The 16,928-nt window shown below is 40.4% G+C and overlaps 1 protein-coding gene across 2 annotated transcripts in view; it reads right to left on the reverse strand.

Moving 5' to 3' along the window:
* The window catches only part of RSPRY1 (ring finger and SPRY domain containing 1), a 54,749-nt gene that overhangs the window by 32,713 nt on the left and 5,108 nt on the right, over positions 1-16,928 (reverse strand). For both annotated transcript variants that reach the window (XM_084644717.1, XM_084644718.1), the window contains 3 exons: positions 6,691-7,185; positions 2,032-2,084; positions 82-194 (listed from right to left, as the gene is read on the reverse strand). In XM_084644717.1, coding sequence (XP_084500843.1) covers positions 82-194; positions 2,032-2,084; positions 6,691-7,037 — 513 coding nt within the window. In that variant the 5' untranslated portion in view covers positions 7,038-7,185. The remainder of the gene's footprint in view (positions 1-81; positions 195-2,031; positions 2,085-6,690; positions 7,186-16,928) is intronic.

The raw sequence follows: 16,928 nt of genomic DNA on the forward strand, positions 1-16,928 counted from the left end.
AGCAGCCCAGAGACTTCCCTGGGAATGGCAACCACACCAGGCTGAAGCTCGGCCACAGAACACATGCATTATTTAACTTACTTTTGTTGGCAGTGGACACTCATCCAGTAGTAATGTTATAACAGCTGGCCCCAATGGATCTTCTAATGGAATAACTCTAATTAAAGATTGGACAACTTCCAGCCAGCCTTCATCTGTCAACCACAAAACAGAAGCAACTCTCAGAAAATGGTGCTGCTATTTAGAAGTGTTCAAAACATGCTGGTCAATATTAAAAAAAAAGTCACACTTCAGTGGCATTAAAAAAAGTTACCCTACTGAACTCATTTGAATATCATATTTTAATGGGTCTTAAAGGAGCAGTTTATCATGCATGTTGTAGACCTATGGAATTTTAATCTGTAATATGCTGAAGGCTTTTATTCTGGAGAGAATATAAATTTCAACAATTGCCAGAGTAATACTAGACAGAACATTTTAAGATGTTCAGGGAAACAATTCTGCCAGTCGTGAGCACCTGGCTCTTGATTTGTTACATATGAATTGGCTTCAGAATAAGTAACGAACAAGCACTGTGTGTATATTTTTGGTCCTGTGCTCTGGGAGTTAAGTGAGCAATGCCCATTCTTGCTGTTAAACAAGATTTTACACTTACTGCCATGCTTCAGACCAGATTCAGCACTGCTTACTCCCTGTGAAATCACATTGACATCAATGGGATTGCAGGGAGCATAAGTCAATTCTGATTTTGACTTTTCATTGTTGCTTATGAAAAGCATTTTCAGAAATTCTCACCAATTCATATATACGAAATAAGATTTCCATTTACAGATAAGCAAAGGTAAGTACTACATAAATTAAAAGAATTTACAAAAATGAATCAATCTAGGTGTTAAAAGACAAAGTAGCAGGAATATTGTCAATTGAAGATTTGGATATGCAAGAAATAAGGGTTGGACCCATAATTTTTCCCAGAAGCAAAGAAAATATAGAAGATTATGGGTTTCATTTGAAAATGACCAAATGACCAAGAGGAGATAAGAGAGGCTTTGAAAAAATTAAGGGCAAGTGTGTATGGACCATGCAGGAGTTCCAGTCAGCGCCTTGGTAAAGTTTTAGTGGTATTTGCATGTTGCCTTGAGGACATATTTTGCTCATCAAAGTTTAATTACTACTATCTAAACAGGTTAAGTATTTTCTTAATTACTTGTATACAGTCTAAGGGCATGCTCACACAGACTTACCGCACCGCACGCTAGGCGTAAACCAATGTGCCACATAGTAACTGTTCACGTAGACCCTGCTGATGCACACAAAAAGTTCCCCGGAAGGCTTTGAGATATGCAGATTTACACACACTTGCTGCATGGCAAGCTTGTGTGTGTAGACATGCCCTCAGGTATGCTGGGCCCAATCCTCAGCTCTTTGTGCACACTAGCCTCCATCCAAGTTGATGGGTGTTTTGGATCCACAAGGAAAGTTGTACCAGGTCTACTGTGGTGCAATCTTGCAGGGGAATTTTGCATACTAAGTGACAGGAACAGACTATGCCAGCGCAGCTCTGCATCTAGAGTGTGTTTAGGGACGGGGTGAGGGCACAGCCACTAGATCTGTGATTGCTGCTGCTAAACCTGCACTAACTCCTATGCGGAAGAGAAGGGTTGCAGCCCCTATTCAAACAGAGGGGCTGGAAGTGTGGCTACCCACTTTCCGTACATGGATAAATTCCATCCCTTCACAAAAGTCCTGTGTACCTCATTGTATAAAAGCCTGTTAATTGAGTTTATAGCTGTCAGCTGGCTGATTTTGCACAGTTCACTTAAATTTAACAATTAGAAAGTGCATCTTACACTAATATGATGAGCTCAGTGAAATTATGAAGTACAGACAGTATTTCAATAATGAACACAAATTGCTAGAATTACTGGGTATAACAACACGTAATGCAGCCATATGTTTCCTCTTTAGAAGGAAGATATTTTTCTGCCTCTGGCAGTTGCACCCAAAATACTGAACAAAATGCGTTAATACCTGTTTCTGCCATTTCATGTAATGTTATCATTGAATAAGGAGGTTCCTGGTCACTGAAAGACAAATATTACATTGGTCAAAGTTGCTGTACCACAACCAACACCACATACTTAGCATAAAATTCAGTGAACAGATATGTGCTGGACTCATCTCTAAGAAAAAAGTTACACAGACTGCAAACCTCTAATGCTCTATTTCAGTGGTCCCCAACCTTTCCGTGGGAATAGCATATGCCTATTCCCAGAAGACTGTGGCGGGCGCCAGACACCCCGCTGCCGAAATGCCACCGAGAAACAGCAACGCTTTTCGGCGGCACAGTGTCCTGCGGGCGCACACAACTGCCCTGGCGGGCGCCATTGCCCTCATAGGCACTGTGTTGGGGACCCCTGCTCTATTTGGATCTGAAGTAGAAATGTGTATTGCCTTGTACTCTGGCTCAAAAGTTCACTTTTGCATCTCCAGAATAGCTGATGAACAAGATATACAGTGCTCTACATCTGCATGTTTAAGATCTAGAGCCCCTAAAGTTTAATATTATACATTGTAAAGTGTTCCTGAAATCATGTAGTAAGAAATACTGTACTTCAGAGGGCACAAATTCAATGAAGAATAGACTGAGGGGGGAAAAAAAAGATACTGAAGACTATTAAATGATTTCCCCCCCAGAAAATCTCTACTAAGAAGAAAGGGGGGTAAGTCTGAAAGACAAACAATCCACAGCGTCTCTACAAACTTCAGTGTTTTATCCAGGGCAGCAGAAAATAGGCCTGTTAGAGGGATTTGGTAAGAACAAAAAATATTTAACCCCACCTTCCCTTCCCCCTCCTCCCACAAAACCTAGCCAGTGTTCAGCTAGTGAAACTGTAAGAAATACAGAAGAACAACTTAAGAGTAGAAATGGAAGCGAGACAGAAAGTCTAACAATACAAGATATTGAAATATTGTAAACAAATGGTAAAAGAAAACTTGGGACTTGCGGGAAAGAAAGTGAGGCAATGAAAGCTGAGGGAAAGCTCAAAGGAAGTCATAGAGGCCTTGGATTCATCTGTTCCAGAGAAGCAGCACAGGATTTATAAATTTATCAGAGAGATTTAGAACTGGCAGGTGAAGAATGAGGTGTTTGTGCAATAGTGAAAAGAGTTATGAAAGGGTGAAAGGGCACTTCAGAAGATAAGACAGAAGTCTAGATAAACTGGAAGGAAACAACAGCCTGAGATACAGCAAATGGCAGCATAGTATTAAATGAGAATTGTTTTTCCACCAAGAAGTTAAGAATTTTTAGACAAGTCACTATCACATCAGGATTCTGAGAGTATCACGTGCTTGATCTCAGGCAGCATTAAACAAAGTTTCAACATTAGAGGTTAAGGATGGAATTAAGTGTCCTACAAAGGGAGTTTAGCACAAGAAAATAAAGTAACAAGACACACTTTCAATGCCCTAAAAACGAAGATTAGATAAAAATGAGGACTCAAGTACAAAATGTCATTAATGAGGCATCAGAGGGATTGATGTTGAGATCCCAACTTTATACTACACACAGAGTTATGTCCCATGGCAAATTTTACTCATCTATCTGTACTCCCCACACAATGGGGCTGTACCCATGTAACAGAGTAAAACTGCAGCTCTAACAATTCTCATCTCCTGAGTGCTTCACAGATGTTACTCGTTCTAGGCTAAAGAGGGAATCCGTGGCAATGCCAGTTTTAGAACTAAGGGATTCCTTACTCCCAGTCCTGGGCTTGAGCAATCTCTGTAATTTAATATATTCTCATCTACCATGTTTGCGTGAACTGACATTAAATACAGTTGGATTAAAAATAATAAAAGAAGACTGATTAATAAGTGTGCCGCTAGCATACCTTAAAAATCACAAAAGGCGGTTTCAATTACCTATGAAGAACTGCAGCATAAAATTTAACAGTATTAGGTTTCTTAAAAAAAAAAAAGAGTGGTGAAATCGGTCCTTTTCTTCCAAGAAAAGGCTGTACTTCGTGTTGAATGTTTTTAAGTTTAAAATCGGTGTTGCCACAAAAATAGTAACATGATGGTATTTTAAAAAGTATTTTGAAGCAAATCTGACCACATAAAACCTCAAAACCAGCTTGAAAAGAAAGACAGTAATAATCACTAACGGAAAAGGTGGAACTCTGTTGAAAACTGAATTAACCTCAAGAGAAGAGAGATGAAAAGAGACGGCTCAGAGAAATAAAATGCAGAAGGATGAAAAAAATAGAGGGTATTTGGCTCTGCAGGTGTTCTGATTCAGTGTTCTGGCTAGTTTACAATGTGCAAGAAGATACTTACTCAATGTGTAAGCTTCAGAAAAACATAAAGCAAGTCATTTTAGTGCCATTAGTTTTCTCACTATGTGCAACTGCTTGCTCATTATCTTTTTATTCCATTCCTTTATACTTCGTTCTTCGTACGAGGGCTCCACAGACACTTTTCCATTTCTATCCTCCCTGCAGCACAATGCTTTTTTAGGAGTACGTATAGATTCTCCAGACGTCTGTGACTGTGTTGTTTTCACACAGTGGAGATGCTCAGAGCAGCCGGCAGAGGAAGTGGGCCTTTCCGTCCACAATGTTCTTTCCATTTACATTAACAGTAAAACCACATTTCTAGCATTTTGGTTTTTCTTTTCCTGGTCTGTAGTATACATCAGCACTTTAATTTTCCAAACATTGTTCCCTCCACCTACATCTTTTCCCATATTTGGGATGAAAAGGAAAAATCAACATTTTTGTTCACTACTTCATTTGCGCAACACCATCTTCCACCACTGCACAACGGGGGGGGGGGGGGGCGTGGACAGTTGAACTGCCGGCAGTTGATGGTCTGCTGGGCAGCTGCTGCACAGGGAACTTAGGGGAGCTGATGGGGGCGGCTGCCGGTCCACTCTGGTTCCAAGGCCCCCCGCCACTCACTGCAACAGGCTGCTCTTCCTGCAAGCAGTGGACAAAGCAAGCGGCTGCCACACACGTTCTAAGGGAGCATTGCGCAACATTAAACGAGCATGTTCCCGAATTGATCAGCAACGAAACAATGTTAACCAGGATGACTTCAAGTGAGGCGTTACTGTACTCTGAGATAGCATCTGAATATTTCTGAACAAAGGAAGCTTGCAACTGGTTCCCAGGTGGGCATGGTTCAGATCCACCTCTACTGTTTATGATGTTTAGCTTACACTTGTTCCTCTTTTCTCAACTTGGACAGAGATTAGCCAGCTTCACTGTTTCCTCTAAATTTCATTTTTAGGTTCTCAGTTGGAGACACCACAGGGGAAAGTTACATTTCTGCAGTCTCACTGTTATACAAAAAAAACAACTTTCCTTTCCATTGAAATTTTTTTAGTCCAATGGAAAATGTTTCTTTTGGTCTTAAAGGGACACTATCAGCTTGAAGTCTAGTCCTGAAGTTCTCCAACTTTTCCACAGATCTGGTACATAAATGATTTTCTTATGGACAGTTCCCCATCATTCATGATTACATGACATCTTTGAGGCAATGACAGCAATTAATTATATGGAAAACAACATTAAGAAAGTCATGTATCTCTTAGCTATCAACAAAATTTAGCAACAGAAAACAAGGAAGTGAGTCAGCACTCCAGGAGATCATGGGCAGGGAACTGATCACACCCTTAACACAACAACACACCACCATTACCCCCAATATTTTCAGGTACTACACCTACCCCAGAGTCCTTCTGTAAACCACAGAATATTTTTCTGTTTTTGTAAATGTTCTTCTTTCCCATGTTGCGGAGGGAAAGACACACAGAGTTAAGTAGTCATAAGATGCTGTCAAATTCATAAACTAAATAAACTGGAGGGGGGGACAGGGGGAGGAGATGAGAAAAATACATACTTTCAACAGCTTTCATTTATAACACATCATAGGTGTTGCTTGTAACGCTAGTCAGTAAAATTCCAGCTGAAGGTGTTCTTTTAATGTTTTTAGAACAAAATAGTTTTTACACAAATTTCAAGGCAAATCTGACCTCACATGCCCATTTACAGCACCCTACAGGAGAAAGGGAGACTCCTCCAGCAGGCACATTCCAGAATCAAAGCTCATTAACTTGAGATTTATCTTAAACTTGAGTTTAAGCTCAAACCGAAGCTATTTAGCATAAAGTACAATTGACAGAGGTAATAGTTTCCTCCTGTTTTGGTCTCTCCAAACCACATAATGATAAACACTTTCGAGGCCCTTTTAAATACCTATGAAAAGCAACAGCATAACCATCAAAAACAGGGACAGATCCTGTGATCGTTGTGTATCGTAAACTACCATAATGAGTGCTTTGAGCATGCAACAAGTGCAGCACTTGGCTCATCATATGATGAATTACAGTGTGTTGCCTTTAAGGATAAGAAATTAGATTTGCAACCTGGAAGAGTACACATCTAATGAAGATGAAAGCCGTCTCTCTCTAGTTTTGTTTCGCTATTTCCAGAGAGAAGTAAACAAAATTCTTCCAATGCAATTGGTCTTTGGAGACAAACAACCTTCCCTCTTATTTTGAAAATATTAATCTCATGCATGCTCTTGGTGGTGTTGAATAAGAGATCTCTTTAATCTTTAGCACTGAAATTTTCAATGGAACAGTTTTCATTAATATTGAGTGATCCTTTTGGAGGTACTTACTTATCTACCAGTGTCCGTATTACTGCCAGTGTGTCAAGCACTAGTCCATCCACATTCTGTTTTTTCCTTCTTGGTTCATGTGGCCCTCGCCCCCTCCTTGGTGGCCTTACAGGGTCCCTGGGATGGCTTCTTGCTTCAGGTACTGGTACTCTACTATTCTGTGTTTGCTGATTCTGGGATTCTACGTTGTCTTCCACACCACTATCATCTCGACAAATACAGGAGTTGCCCATGTTGCTAGCACCCAAAGTTCCCAGTATGCAGGGGATGTGCTGCTCTAGAGTCAGCAGTAAACCTTGGAGAAGGCTTCTGCTAGCATAGAACACAATCAGAGCAACTACAATCATCTAGAAAGATTTAAGAGTAATGTTTTTGAGATCGTGAATTGTGGTCTTCGCATTTTATGTATTGCTAACAAGCTGGAACGAATGGGGAATTGTAGGTTTAGCTTCTGACGTCGTCAATTAAAATATGCATTGTCATCCAGAAGCATATCTGGGGGGAAAAAAAAAAGAAAGAAAAATGGAAGTCAATCATGTTTTAATAAATTTGTTGAGTAATAAGCAAGTCTTAAACTTCCTCCTTCAGTAGCGAAGTAAACAATTAGTTTGAAGATACCTGATGCCTCGATGGCGTTAGTTTGTATCTGGGGCCCATTTTGATGTTTTTGTATACCCAGAACTCCCACTGAAATGCCTGGGAATGCTGGTGTGCAAACTGGGTAATTTGAAACATGTGGAAACACATGTTGAAATTCTGGCAGAAACAGCCCATAATCTTTTAGGCTAGAGTGTCACACAATGTGTTGCTTCTGGAGGTCAAACATATTGCACACCCCAGGGACTCCCTGCATCCCTCCACCTCCCCCAACAAGCTCCATGTGTGCCCACCCTCCTACCCCCCTCTATTTCAGGGACTCCCTGCCCCCAGACACCTCCTCCCTGATATCAGGGGCTCACACCCTAGTGTCAAGGGCTCAGTGTGCCCCCTTCACCCCAAGGCAAGAGCTCCGTCATTCTCCCCCACGCTACTGTTCCTGATTCTCCACCTCCGCCAACCCCCATATGCCTGGAGTTGTGTGCCAGCCCCTTATTTCTGGTCTTTTGGGCTGGGAGATAGGCCAAGCAGAGAGTCAACCATCTGAACTGTACTGGGAGAGTAGACAGAACTGAGATAGGGGTATTGTTGTGCTGCAAGGTGTTAATGGTCGTTATCAACTGGTTCTTTGCTCCAGAGACCATTATGGATGTGAAGCTGCTGGGACTACTAAGAGATGCAAGGGGCTCTGTGTGTCCTTCATTTCCCCATCCTCCCTCCAGGGATTTGCCCACTGACGTCTAGAAGATTCCTTAAAAATTTGGAATTGGATGTGGCATTCAAAATGCACTGTGCTACAGACATAGAAATGCCATCGAGGGAGAGTAAGGTCTCACTTTGCTCAGCCAACATTGAGTACCAAGTGGTTTGATGTTGTGGGTCTTCCAGATGAAACCTTTAAAAACCAAGCCCTGTCTATTTTTTTTTTAAGAGACTTTCCCTGCAGGATTTAGAGGAGCCACATTAAAGTGGATATAAAAAGTTGCTTAATTCAGTCAACATCACACTCCCTTCCCTCCCTCACGCTGCATACACTGTGTGATGTGCTCTACATGCCCAGCCTCACTCCAATACAGAGTGCATTTCTGCTAGGAAAATAGTAACACAGCTGTGAGAAACATTAAGTCTTATTGCATTGTGCCTACTTCCCTTGGGAAAGGGCAGCCAATGGCAATCAAGTTAGTAATGTAATTGAAGACTGTATCATAACGCACATACACAAGGGGGCTGAATTACAGATCTTCAGGATTGGAGATAGGAGATATGAGGAAAAAAGACACTGCGGGAGCCACACAAACCCTCTCCTATAAGCACCATATGGGGGCAACTATGAGATAAGCCTATTGCAGTTCTCCCTACATCCACTCCAAGTGTTCTTTCCTCTTCTTGCAGGCTTTACGATGAAGAAGGTGCAGCCTGGGCCTTTATATATAAACATTGCTTCATTTATTTATTTATTTTAATATACATCCATCCCACCCCATTGTTTTTAAATAAAAAGGTGATGACAAAAAGCATCTCCCCCCTCACAGACACACTGTTTAGGACAATCAATAAAAACCAAGGCCAGGTGCACTTTGGGAACAGATCCTCAGCAGAAGTTGAGTATTTAGCATCACTGCAGATCAGACCCTGTATTATTTACTCTTCAAAAGAGGCTGTGGGAACACAAATATTAAGTTCCATATAAGCTGCCTATATAGACAGACAATAGACTTCAGTGAACTAGCTGTTTAGTCTTCCTATATATAAATATTTTTATATGAGTTCTTATTTTACATAAATGATATTTACTTAATAAGGGCCTGACCCCAAGAGTCGCTGAGAATCGGCAATCGCCACCCAAGAGAACAGAAATTGCAGGTATTTAGCATCTCTTAGGATCAGGCCCTAACATTTTTTGGTACCTGCTTGGGTCTCGAGGTGACCATGCAATCCGTCTTGGGTGGGAATTTTGAGATCAGACAGCTTTATTGAGTCTTAATCCAAGTGGTTTCATTTATATAACAAGACAAAGAAATTATAGCGCTGGAGTGATGCTAACCAATGAATTAAGACCAATAAACTTTGTGCTGGGGAGCTAATGAATGGGGTGAGTGAGAGAAGGATATTTAAACCCCACCACCACAGACCTGTTAAATATAGCATATGTATTACTGCAGAGTCATTATTTATGCACAATCTGGCAAACAGTTGCATGGGATAGAGAAGCTGCAAGGACATTACTTCACTGTTTTGGATACAGCTCCAGCAAATGGTTTCCAGAACACTTAGGCTCCCTAATAGAACACGGTACCTCCTTAGGGCACTAGAGCAGTTATACACAGAAAAGTAGCACCATATGGGCTTTTATCTTACTCAGTGAATTATGCTGCGCCATTGATTTCAATAGCTGCACTTAGTAAGCGCGACTTCAGATATGGTTTGAGCCACATTGCACATCTGTGGTTTGGAAAGAATGATTCACTTGGAAAATACATTTCCAAGAAAGGAGATGGTTTTCCTGATGGCTGAGATAATACAGAATTCCCAGCTTTGGGCAAGAGACTGTGCTGTGCTTATTTGGGGGGGTAGACATGCCACTAAGAGCTCCAAAATGGACCCACCACCTAATAGCCTTAGGACTAAACCTATCAGCAAAAGCTGATCCCCTTAAGGGCCTCTAAGGAGTCTAAGCATACCCCAACAGGGAACACTCTCTGCTTTCACAACCTTGGGAATCTGAAAGAAAACATGGGGCGGGGAACTTTCCCCTCCCCAAATTACTGGTTGCTGAGAGGGGAAGGGAAGCATCAATCTCTGCATGAAATAGCTAAACATGACACATAAGAGTATCATTGACAAAAAGGCCTCACTCTGCCCAATATAAGTTGGCCAGCCAGAATGAAACTTCTGCAAATGTTGTTCTACTTCTTGTAACAGTGTTGCTGTGCAGGGCTGCGCTAATCTATGTATCAAGATCACTTGCAATTACGAAGTGCAATTTCAAGCCATGAGCAGAATCAAACCAAAATGACAAACAGTTATATATGTAATTGTAAATGAGCAGTCTATAAACCAGCCTTGTAAAATTCCACTTTCCCAGGGAGAGTAAATGGACAAGTAAATAAAGTATTTGTTTTAAAGGGCATGAAAGACTGTTTGTTTTTTAGCCTTTGTCATAGTAATGGGTAATGGAGTAGACTTTGTGCCTGGTCTAATAGATTTTCATTAGAAGTTTTGCAAGGCTGCTATGAACAAGGACTTCAGTATCAAGCTGAGGGTGGCCATTCCAACTAAGTCAATTTCACTGCTGAAAATAAAAAGGAGGACTGAACATAGAGTATTAAATTGGAACTTTAGGGACAAACACAGGGTGGAACAAAGGGACAAAAGAACAATTAAAAATATCTCAGAGCGGTAGAGACAAAAATGGGAAACCAACAGAAGGCACAAGCAGTTTTATTACATAAATACAACGGAGTCATTTGGCAATGGAGACAAGGAATCAAATGACGGGAATGGCATACAAGAGTATCATCTATCCTGGGGAGATAATAGAACACTGTCTCCCCTGCATACAAGGAAGTATACACATTCTTAAGTGCATTTGGCCATGAAGGAGAAAAGTGTCAAGAAATTTAACATAAAGGAAGTACAGACAGGAATTCATGCGAGAGGGAATGCCGTACAGACCATCGAGTCAGAAAGGGAAGGTGGACAAGGGCTGTCTAGAGCAGATACCAAACGACAGCACTGTAGTAAAGAGGACTTCACTGGTTTTCCCCAAACCCAGTTGAGTGCAGTTCTGCCATAGAAAATAGAAAAAAAGGTTGCAATTAGAAAAAACTATTGGTTTTGTTTTTGTCCAAATTTGGACAACTCACCAACTGAGAGTTCCTATGAAAATAGAACACATCCCCTTAGAACTGAAAACTCATATTTAAGCAACAGTTGAATTATTACCCTAAAAAGGAAAAATCCCAGATATAAGGCTAAAGAAAGTGAGAGAACTAAAACTAAAGGGTCATTGTCAAATTTGGCCCAAAACGTAAGCTTTGTTAAACAAGCACACAAGCACACACTCTTTATGAGACCGGAAGCCAACAGAAATGTTTCCACAATTAAAACAAAAAAACCCAAACAAACATACTTAAAGACTCCTACCTACACTGTTTACAACCCAAACTTTGCAGCACTAAGAACCTGAAGTAAAAATGACTTCACTGATTTTCCACTGTATAGGAGAAATCAAAAAACAAAAATGGATTTTAAAAATTCTCTTTAGTTTAAGATATTTGTAAGGAGAAATTTCTTTATAACATGTTTTTCAGATGAATATGTCCCATTAATTAAAATACCTTGACTAAAATAATCAACATCCCAATATATGTCTGAGAAAGTAATTTCTGCAGACATGAAAAGTAAATGTGACAATCATGCTAAGTGTCTCATAATAGCACAATGTTTAAATCGGAGTATAAATTTTATATTTCTTCATGTAATATATAAAAAAATCTTATAAATATTAGACACTTTTTTTAAAAACCTACTTGAGTTTAGACCCTTGCAAATAACTATTAAATTTTTGGCCTATTCCTCTAATCTCAAGACCGTCTTCCCGGTTGGAAACTAGCAGGGCAGTGATGAATAGCACTTTATACTATCAGCTTTACAGGATGATTTAAACAATAGAACCTCGGAGTTACGAACACCAAAGTTACAAACTGCCCAGTCAACCACACACCTCATTTGGAACCAGAAGTACACAGTCAGGCAGCAGCAGCGACAAAAAAAAGCAAATACAGTATAGCACAGTACTGTGTTAAACGTAAATTACTAAAAAATAAAGTTTTAAAAAGATTTGACACAATAAGGAAACTGTTTTTGTGCTGGTTTCATTTAAATTAAGATGGTTAAAAGCAGCATTTTTCTTCTGCATAGTAAAGTTTCAAAGTTGTATTAAGTCAATGTTCAGTTGTAAGCTAAAGGAACAACTTTTGAAAGAACCACCACGACGTTTTGTTCAGTGTTACGAACCATCTCTATTCCCAAGGTGTTCGTAACTCTGGAGGTTCTACTGTAATCACTTTACAATACAAAAACTAAAATTCAACCATTACCAATGGATACTAAAAAGGTTAATAAGCCCAGAACTGAGCACAGATCTGTTTTTATGGTCATTAACATGCCAACTTCCCTTCTCAATCCCCTCTCTCTTCTGAAAACCGGACTACTGGTTTTAAGGAGCAGATGCTCATCAGTTTCAAAAAGGATTTTAACCCTAACAGAACAGGAATGTCAATTATACATGATGCATGTAGCGTAGCTGTACCCATGTTGGTCCCAGGATATTAGAAAGCTTTCAAGTTTGTCTCCCCCCTCACCAATAAAAGATATTACCTCACCCACCTTATCTCTTTAAACTGTACATGTTGAAAGTTTTTAAAAACAATTTAAATGCAATCTTAAACTCAATGAAGTCAGTGGAGTTTCTTAATGGATTATATTCAGCTCTGGTATATTTAATTAAGGATAGAGAGGGGAAAGAAAATCCCTAAATCCATTATCTTTAGGTTCCCTAAAGCCATACCCAAATTTGTGCAATTAGGCTTTTGATCCTGCAAGATGCTGAGCACACATGCTTAAATACTTTGTTGGATCAGGCTATAGTGCTCAGAATGCTGCTGCAAAGGGTCAATTTCATAACCTGTTGCTTCGACTAGGTCACCCCTTTCTTTAAATCCCACCACTGGCTCCCCCTTCTCTATTGCATCACTTTCAAGGCTCCACACAGCCAATTCCCCACCCTATCATCTCTCATTCGTTATCAGGCTTTCCATGCTTGCCTGCAATCAGCTAATGATGCCAGTCTATTGCCCACTTGTTACATTTTCAAATACCTTTGTACTTTCCCCCATGCTTCCCTACACACTTGGGAGGCACGCCCCATAAACATCTGCAAAGCTATCTCATTTCACCTTCAAATCCCGCCTCAAAATTCTCATTTCCTGTGATGCTTACAAAAAACACTTAACAGGTAGGCTGTTGGCGTGCAGAGACCACTGCCCATCATGCTGACCAATACTGTGTCTGCGACTGCTGTTTCTCGTCATATACTTGGACTGTAAACTCACTGCGGAAGGGACAGTCTTGCTGTTTGTGTTTGGATAGCACCTAGCGCAACGGGGTCCTGATCCTAGGAACTATCACAATACAATAAGTGTTAATAAGAAGTGTAGATGCAGTTTTGTTTTATATAAGGGAATATACTGGAATTGCTCATGCTTGTCAGAGAGCCAGCATAAGGATACCAATATAAGCATTTTTATAAATAAAACGGTCTCGAAACTAGGAAGGCTTGCCAGTTTAATTATACTGGCATAGTTAAGCCAGTAAAACTTTCTGGGGAAGACTAGCTTTAAGTAAAATTTAGTGATCCTTGCAATGTTGCTCAGTTTCACTGAAAATAAACAAAAAAGGGAGAAGTGGTATACTTTCCAAGTGCCACAGATAAACATTAGACTGCAATAATTAAACATTTAACAACAATTACTGCACTTAAACTGCAGTGCTTGAAAATCATGCCAAAACCCACTAGCCTACATTCAAGGCAACCCCAAGACTGTAGACCAAATTCCCCTCTGAGGCCATTTTTAGCAGAGTGGGGGAATCCCACCAGTGTTCAGTGGGATTGCACTGGTATCAAAAAGAATATGGTTTAACGAAACAGAAGGTGTCCAAATCAGAACAAAACTGAAGCCTTTAAAAGGCCAAAATAGACTTTATGTTTGGAAATACCAGAGTAGATTAATTAGGCTATACTATGAAGAGGCAGTTGCCTGTGTATAGTTAAAGTAGTAACCAGTTTCCCATTACAAGCTTCATTTCTCTTTCACTCACATGCTCTGAAACGAAAGAGAGATGGTCTCTTTGGTTCAAATTTCAACTGTGACCTGAGAACGAGAGAATTTTTAAGGCCAAATTTGGGAAAGGTTCTAGAAATTTTGGAGGGGGAAAGGAGAGAATCAGAAGCAGTTAGAAATGCAATAATTTGAAAGTTAAGAATGAGTCACATTTGGAAAATTCTTTTAATGCTTTTGTCATCACATTGATACTTTCCTTTTTACAGCAGAAAGAAAAAAAACAGAACCTGCTGCATGCCTACTTGATGAACTGTGGTCATGCACATATAGGAACTGCAAACAGCAGAAGGAATCAAACCTCCTGGGACCTCCATCACTAAACAAATGACTATCTTAAAATATCATTTGAGCGAAAGAATAATTCACTTAGCTGAGAGAGAAGGAGCTTTTAGCCACAGCTGTGGCATCTAGTTGGCAGAGGCCATTCAAAAGCTGGATTGAAAAAGCACATCCACCTGCCATCATAGAAATGTAGGACCTCAACAGGTCATCTAGTCCAGTCCCCTGCAGTGAGGCAAGACTGAGTATAATCTAGACTACCCCGATAGGTGTTTGCCTAGCACATTCTTAAAAACCTCCAGTGATGGAGATTTCATGACTACTCCTACCTATTCCTATCTTGGCCTGCTCAGTGCAGCTTCCAAGTTGTGCTGGTCTCTTGGTGGACAGGAGTTTATTGGCTCCTTTATGCTGTCACAAGATCCCCAGCTGGGGGGCCTAAAATAAGCAAGTGCTACAGTAGCAGTTCCATACAGGTATATTTACACTGCCTGTCTGACACTATTGATAATATCAAACCTACCAAGAGGCCTGGTCCCAAAAGATCTTAGAGAAAATGATGCCATTTCCAGCCAAGACCTTCACTAACAATCTAGTTTTCTGTAATATACAGCCCAGGGATTAATGATTTACCTCCTCAGACATTTGGTTACAGCCAACCACAATATTGCCTCATGGTGGAAAGATAGCCTCCCCTCTTTATGAAGCTGAGAATACTCCAGGCAAATGAGAAACTGATACATAAGTAAGAAAAAGCAGTTTCAGACACTAAACCACTTTTTGTTTCAGTTCCCACTCATCACTCAGAAATGGTGTTAAGTATTGCCAATATTTCCCCCTCCCAAACAGTAGAGTAAAACAACAGCTTTCATGTCACTGCTGTCTGAGCTGTCATAGGGATGTTGAATGAATACAAGAAGTTAAGGGATTTGCATTAACATGGTGTTCTACTGAGAAGGTAAAATATTTTAAATTCCTGCTAGAGAACTTAGTTTTCTAAGAAGGGTGCTGGAACACTGGGGAATCCTAAGCAAAAGTGAAAGTCAAGCTACCGGTGGGAGATCGACCAGACTAAATTGCAAGTCTCCACAGACAGTCGTTAGTTTGCTTACGTTTAAGACCTTGCACCAGGGAGAGAGAGCTAGGTCTCATTAAAAATGAAAATTCTCTTTATATAAAAATAAGAATACAAGAAAAACTGATTGAAGTTCACATTTCTTCAATTTCAGTGGAGTCTTCAGAGGAGAAAAAACAGGGGCAGAGAAACATCTTGGCTGACAGAGGAACAAAGTAGTTTGGCTTCCATTATAGATGCTCAGCTGTGTTCAGAGTGTAGACTGAAAAAGAGCGATTACCAAATTTTATGCTGAACCATGTACATGTTCTATCTAACTGAGTGACGTGTTTCAGAGATTCCATAACAACTGGCTCAAATTCTTATGTTTCATTTCTTAAAAAAAAAATTCATCCATTCATTCATTCCTAGGCCCCGATTCTACAAGGACATGGCCTCAACATTCAAAAGTCCCAACACTGCAGGTCAGGGTTTAGTTTCCATATCACAATTGGATTCATCACATCTGGATCCCTGGTTAGCAGTATCATTAGTGCTTTACAGAAAGAGAAGAGACTTAGACCCTGCTCATAGTGCTTACAATTTTGGACCTCGATCCCACCAGTGGAGCTCCACATGGGTTCAGGCATCTAGTTATGCAGAGCTCACTGGAGTATTGGGGTTTAAAATCCTTCAAACCTTTCTCATGAGTAATCCCATTGAAGTCAGGAGTGAGTAGGAGCTGAGGGATCCGGTCTCATGTTAGACATGATAGGGAGAGAAGACAGCAGTCGAGAGAAGTAAAAGGAGGAAGTTGGGGGTATGAGACTAATGTTTTGTGCATATGGCGGTCATTCCTATTTCTTGTTTTAAGTTGGTTTTACTGATATTATGCCAGATCAGGGTTGACACTCATTGGTGGGGCAGTGTGAGGAAATCTTGTCCTGTCACCGCTGACTGTGTATATCCTGTGTGGATAAATCATTAACATGTAGGGCTGGAAGGGACCTCAAGATGACATCTACGTCACCCTCCTGCGCGGAGGTAGGACCTACTATACCTAGACCATCCCTGACAGGTGTTTTAGTCTAACCAGGTCTTAAAAACATCCAACAATGGAGATTCAACAATGTCCCTTGGAAGCCTATTCCAATGCTTACCTATCCTTAGAGTTAGAACACTTTTCCTACCATCTAACCTAAATTTCCCTTACTATATATTAATCTGATGTTCTCCATGTCCACTGAAGGTAGGACAAGAAGTAAACTCCATCCTCTTTAGAGCAACCCTGAACATATTTGAAGACTTAACAGGGACCCTTGCAGTCTTCTTTTCTCAAGACTAAACATGCCCGGTTTTTTCAACCTTTCCTCATAGGTCAGGTTTTGCAAACCTTTTATCAT

Source organism: Lepidochelys olivacea (genome assembly GCF_965140295.1).
Source record: "Lepidochelys olivacea isolate rLepOli2 genome assembly, chromosome: 12".
In the NCBI taxonomy this organism is placed as follows: Eukaryota; Metazoa; Chordata; order Testudines; family Cheloniidae; genus Lepidochelys; species Lepidochelys olivacea.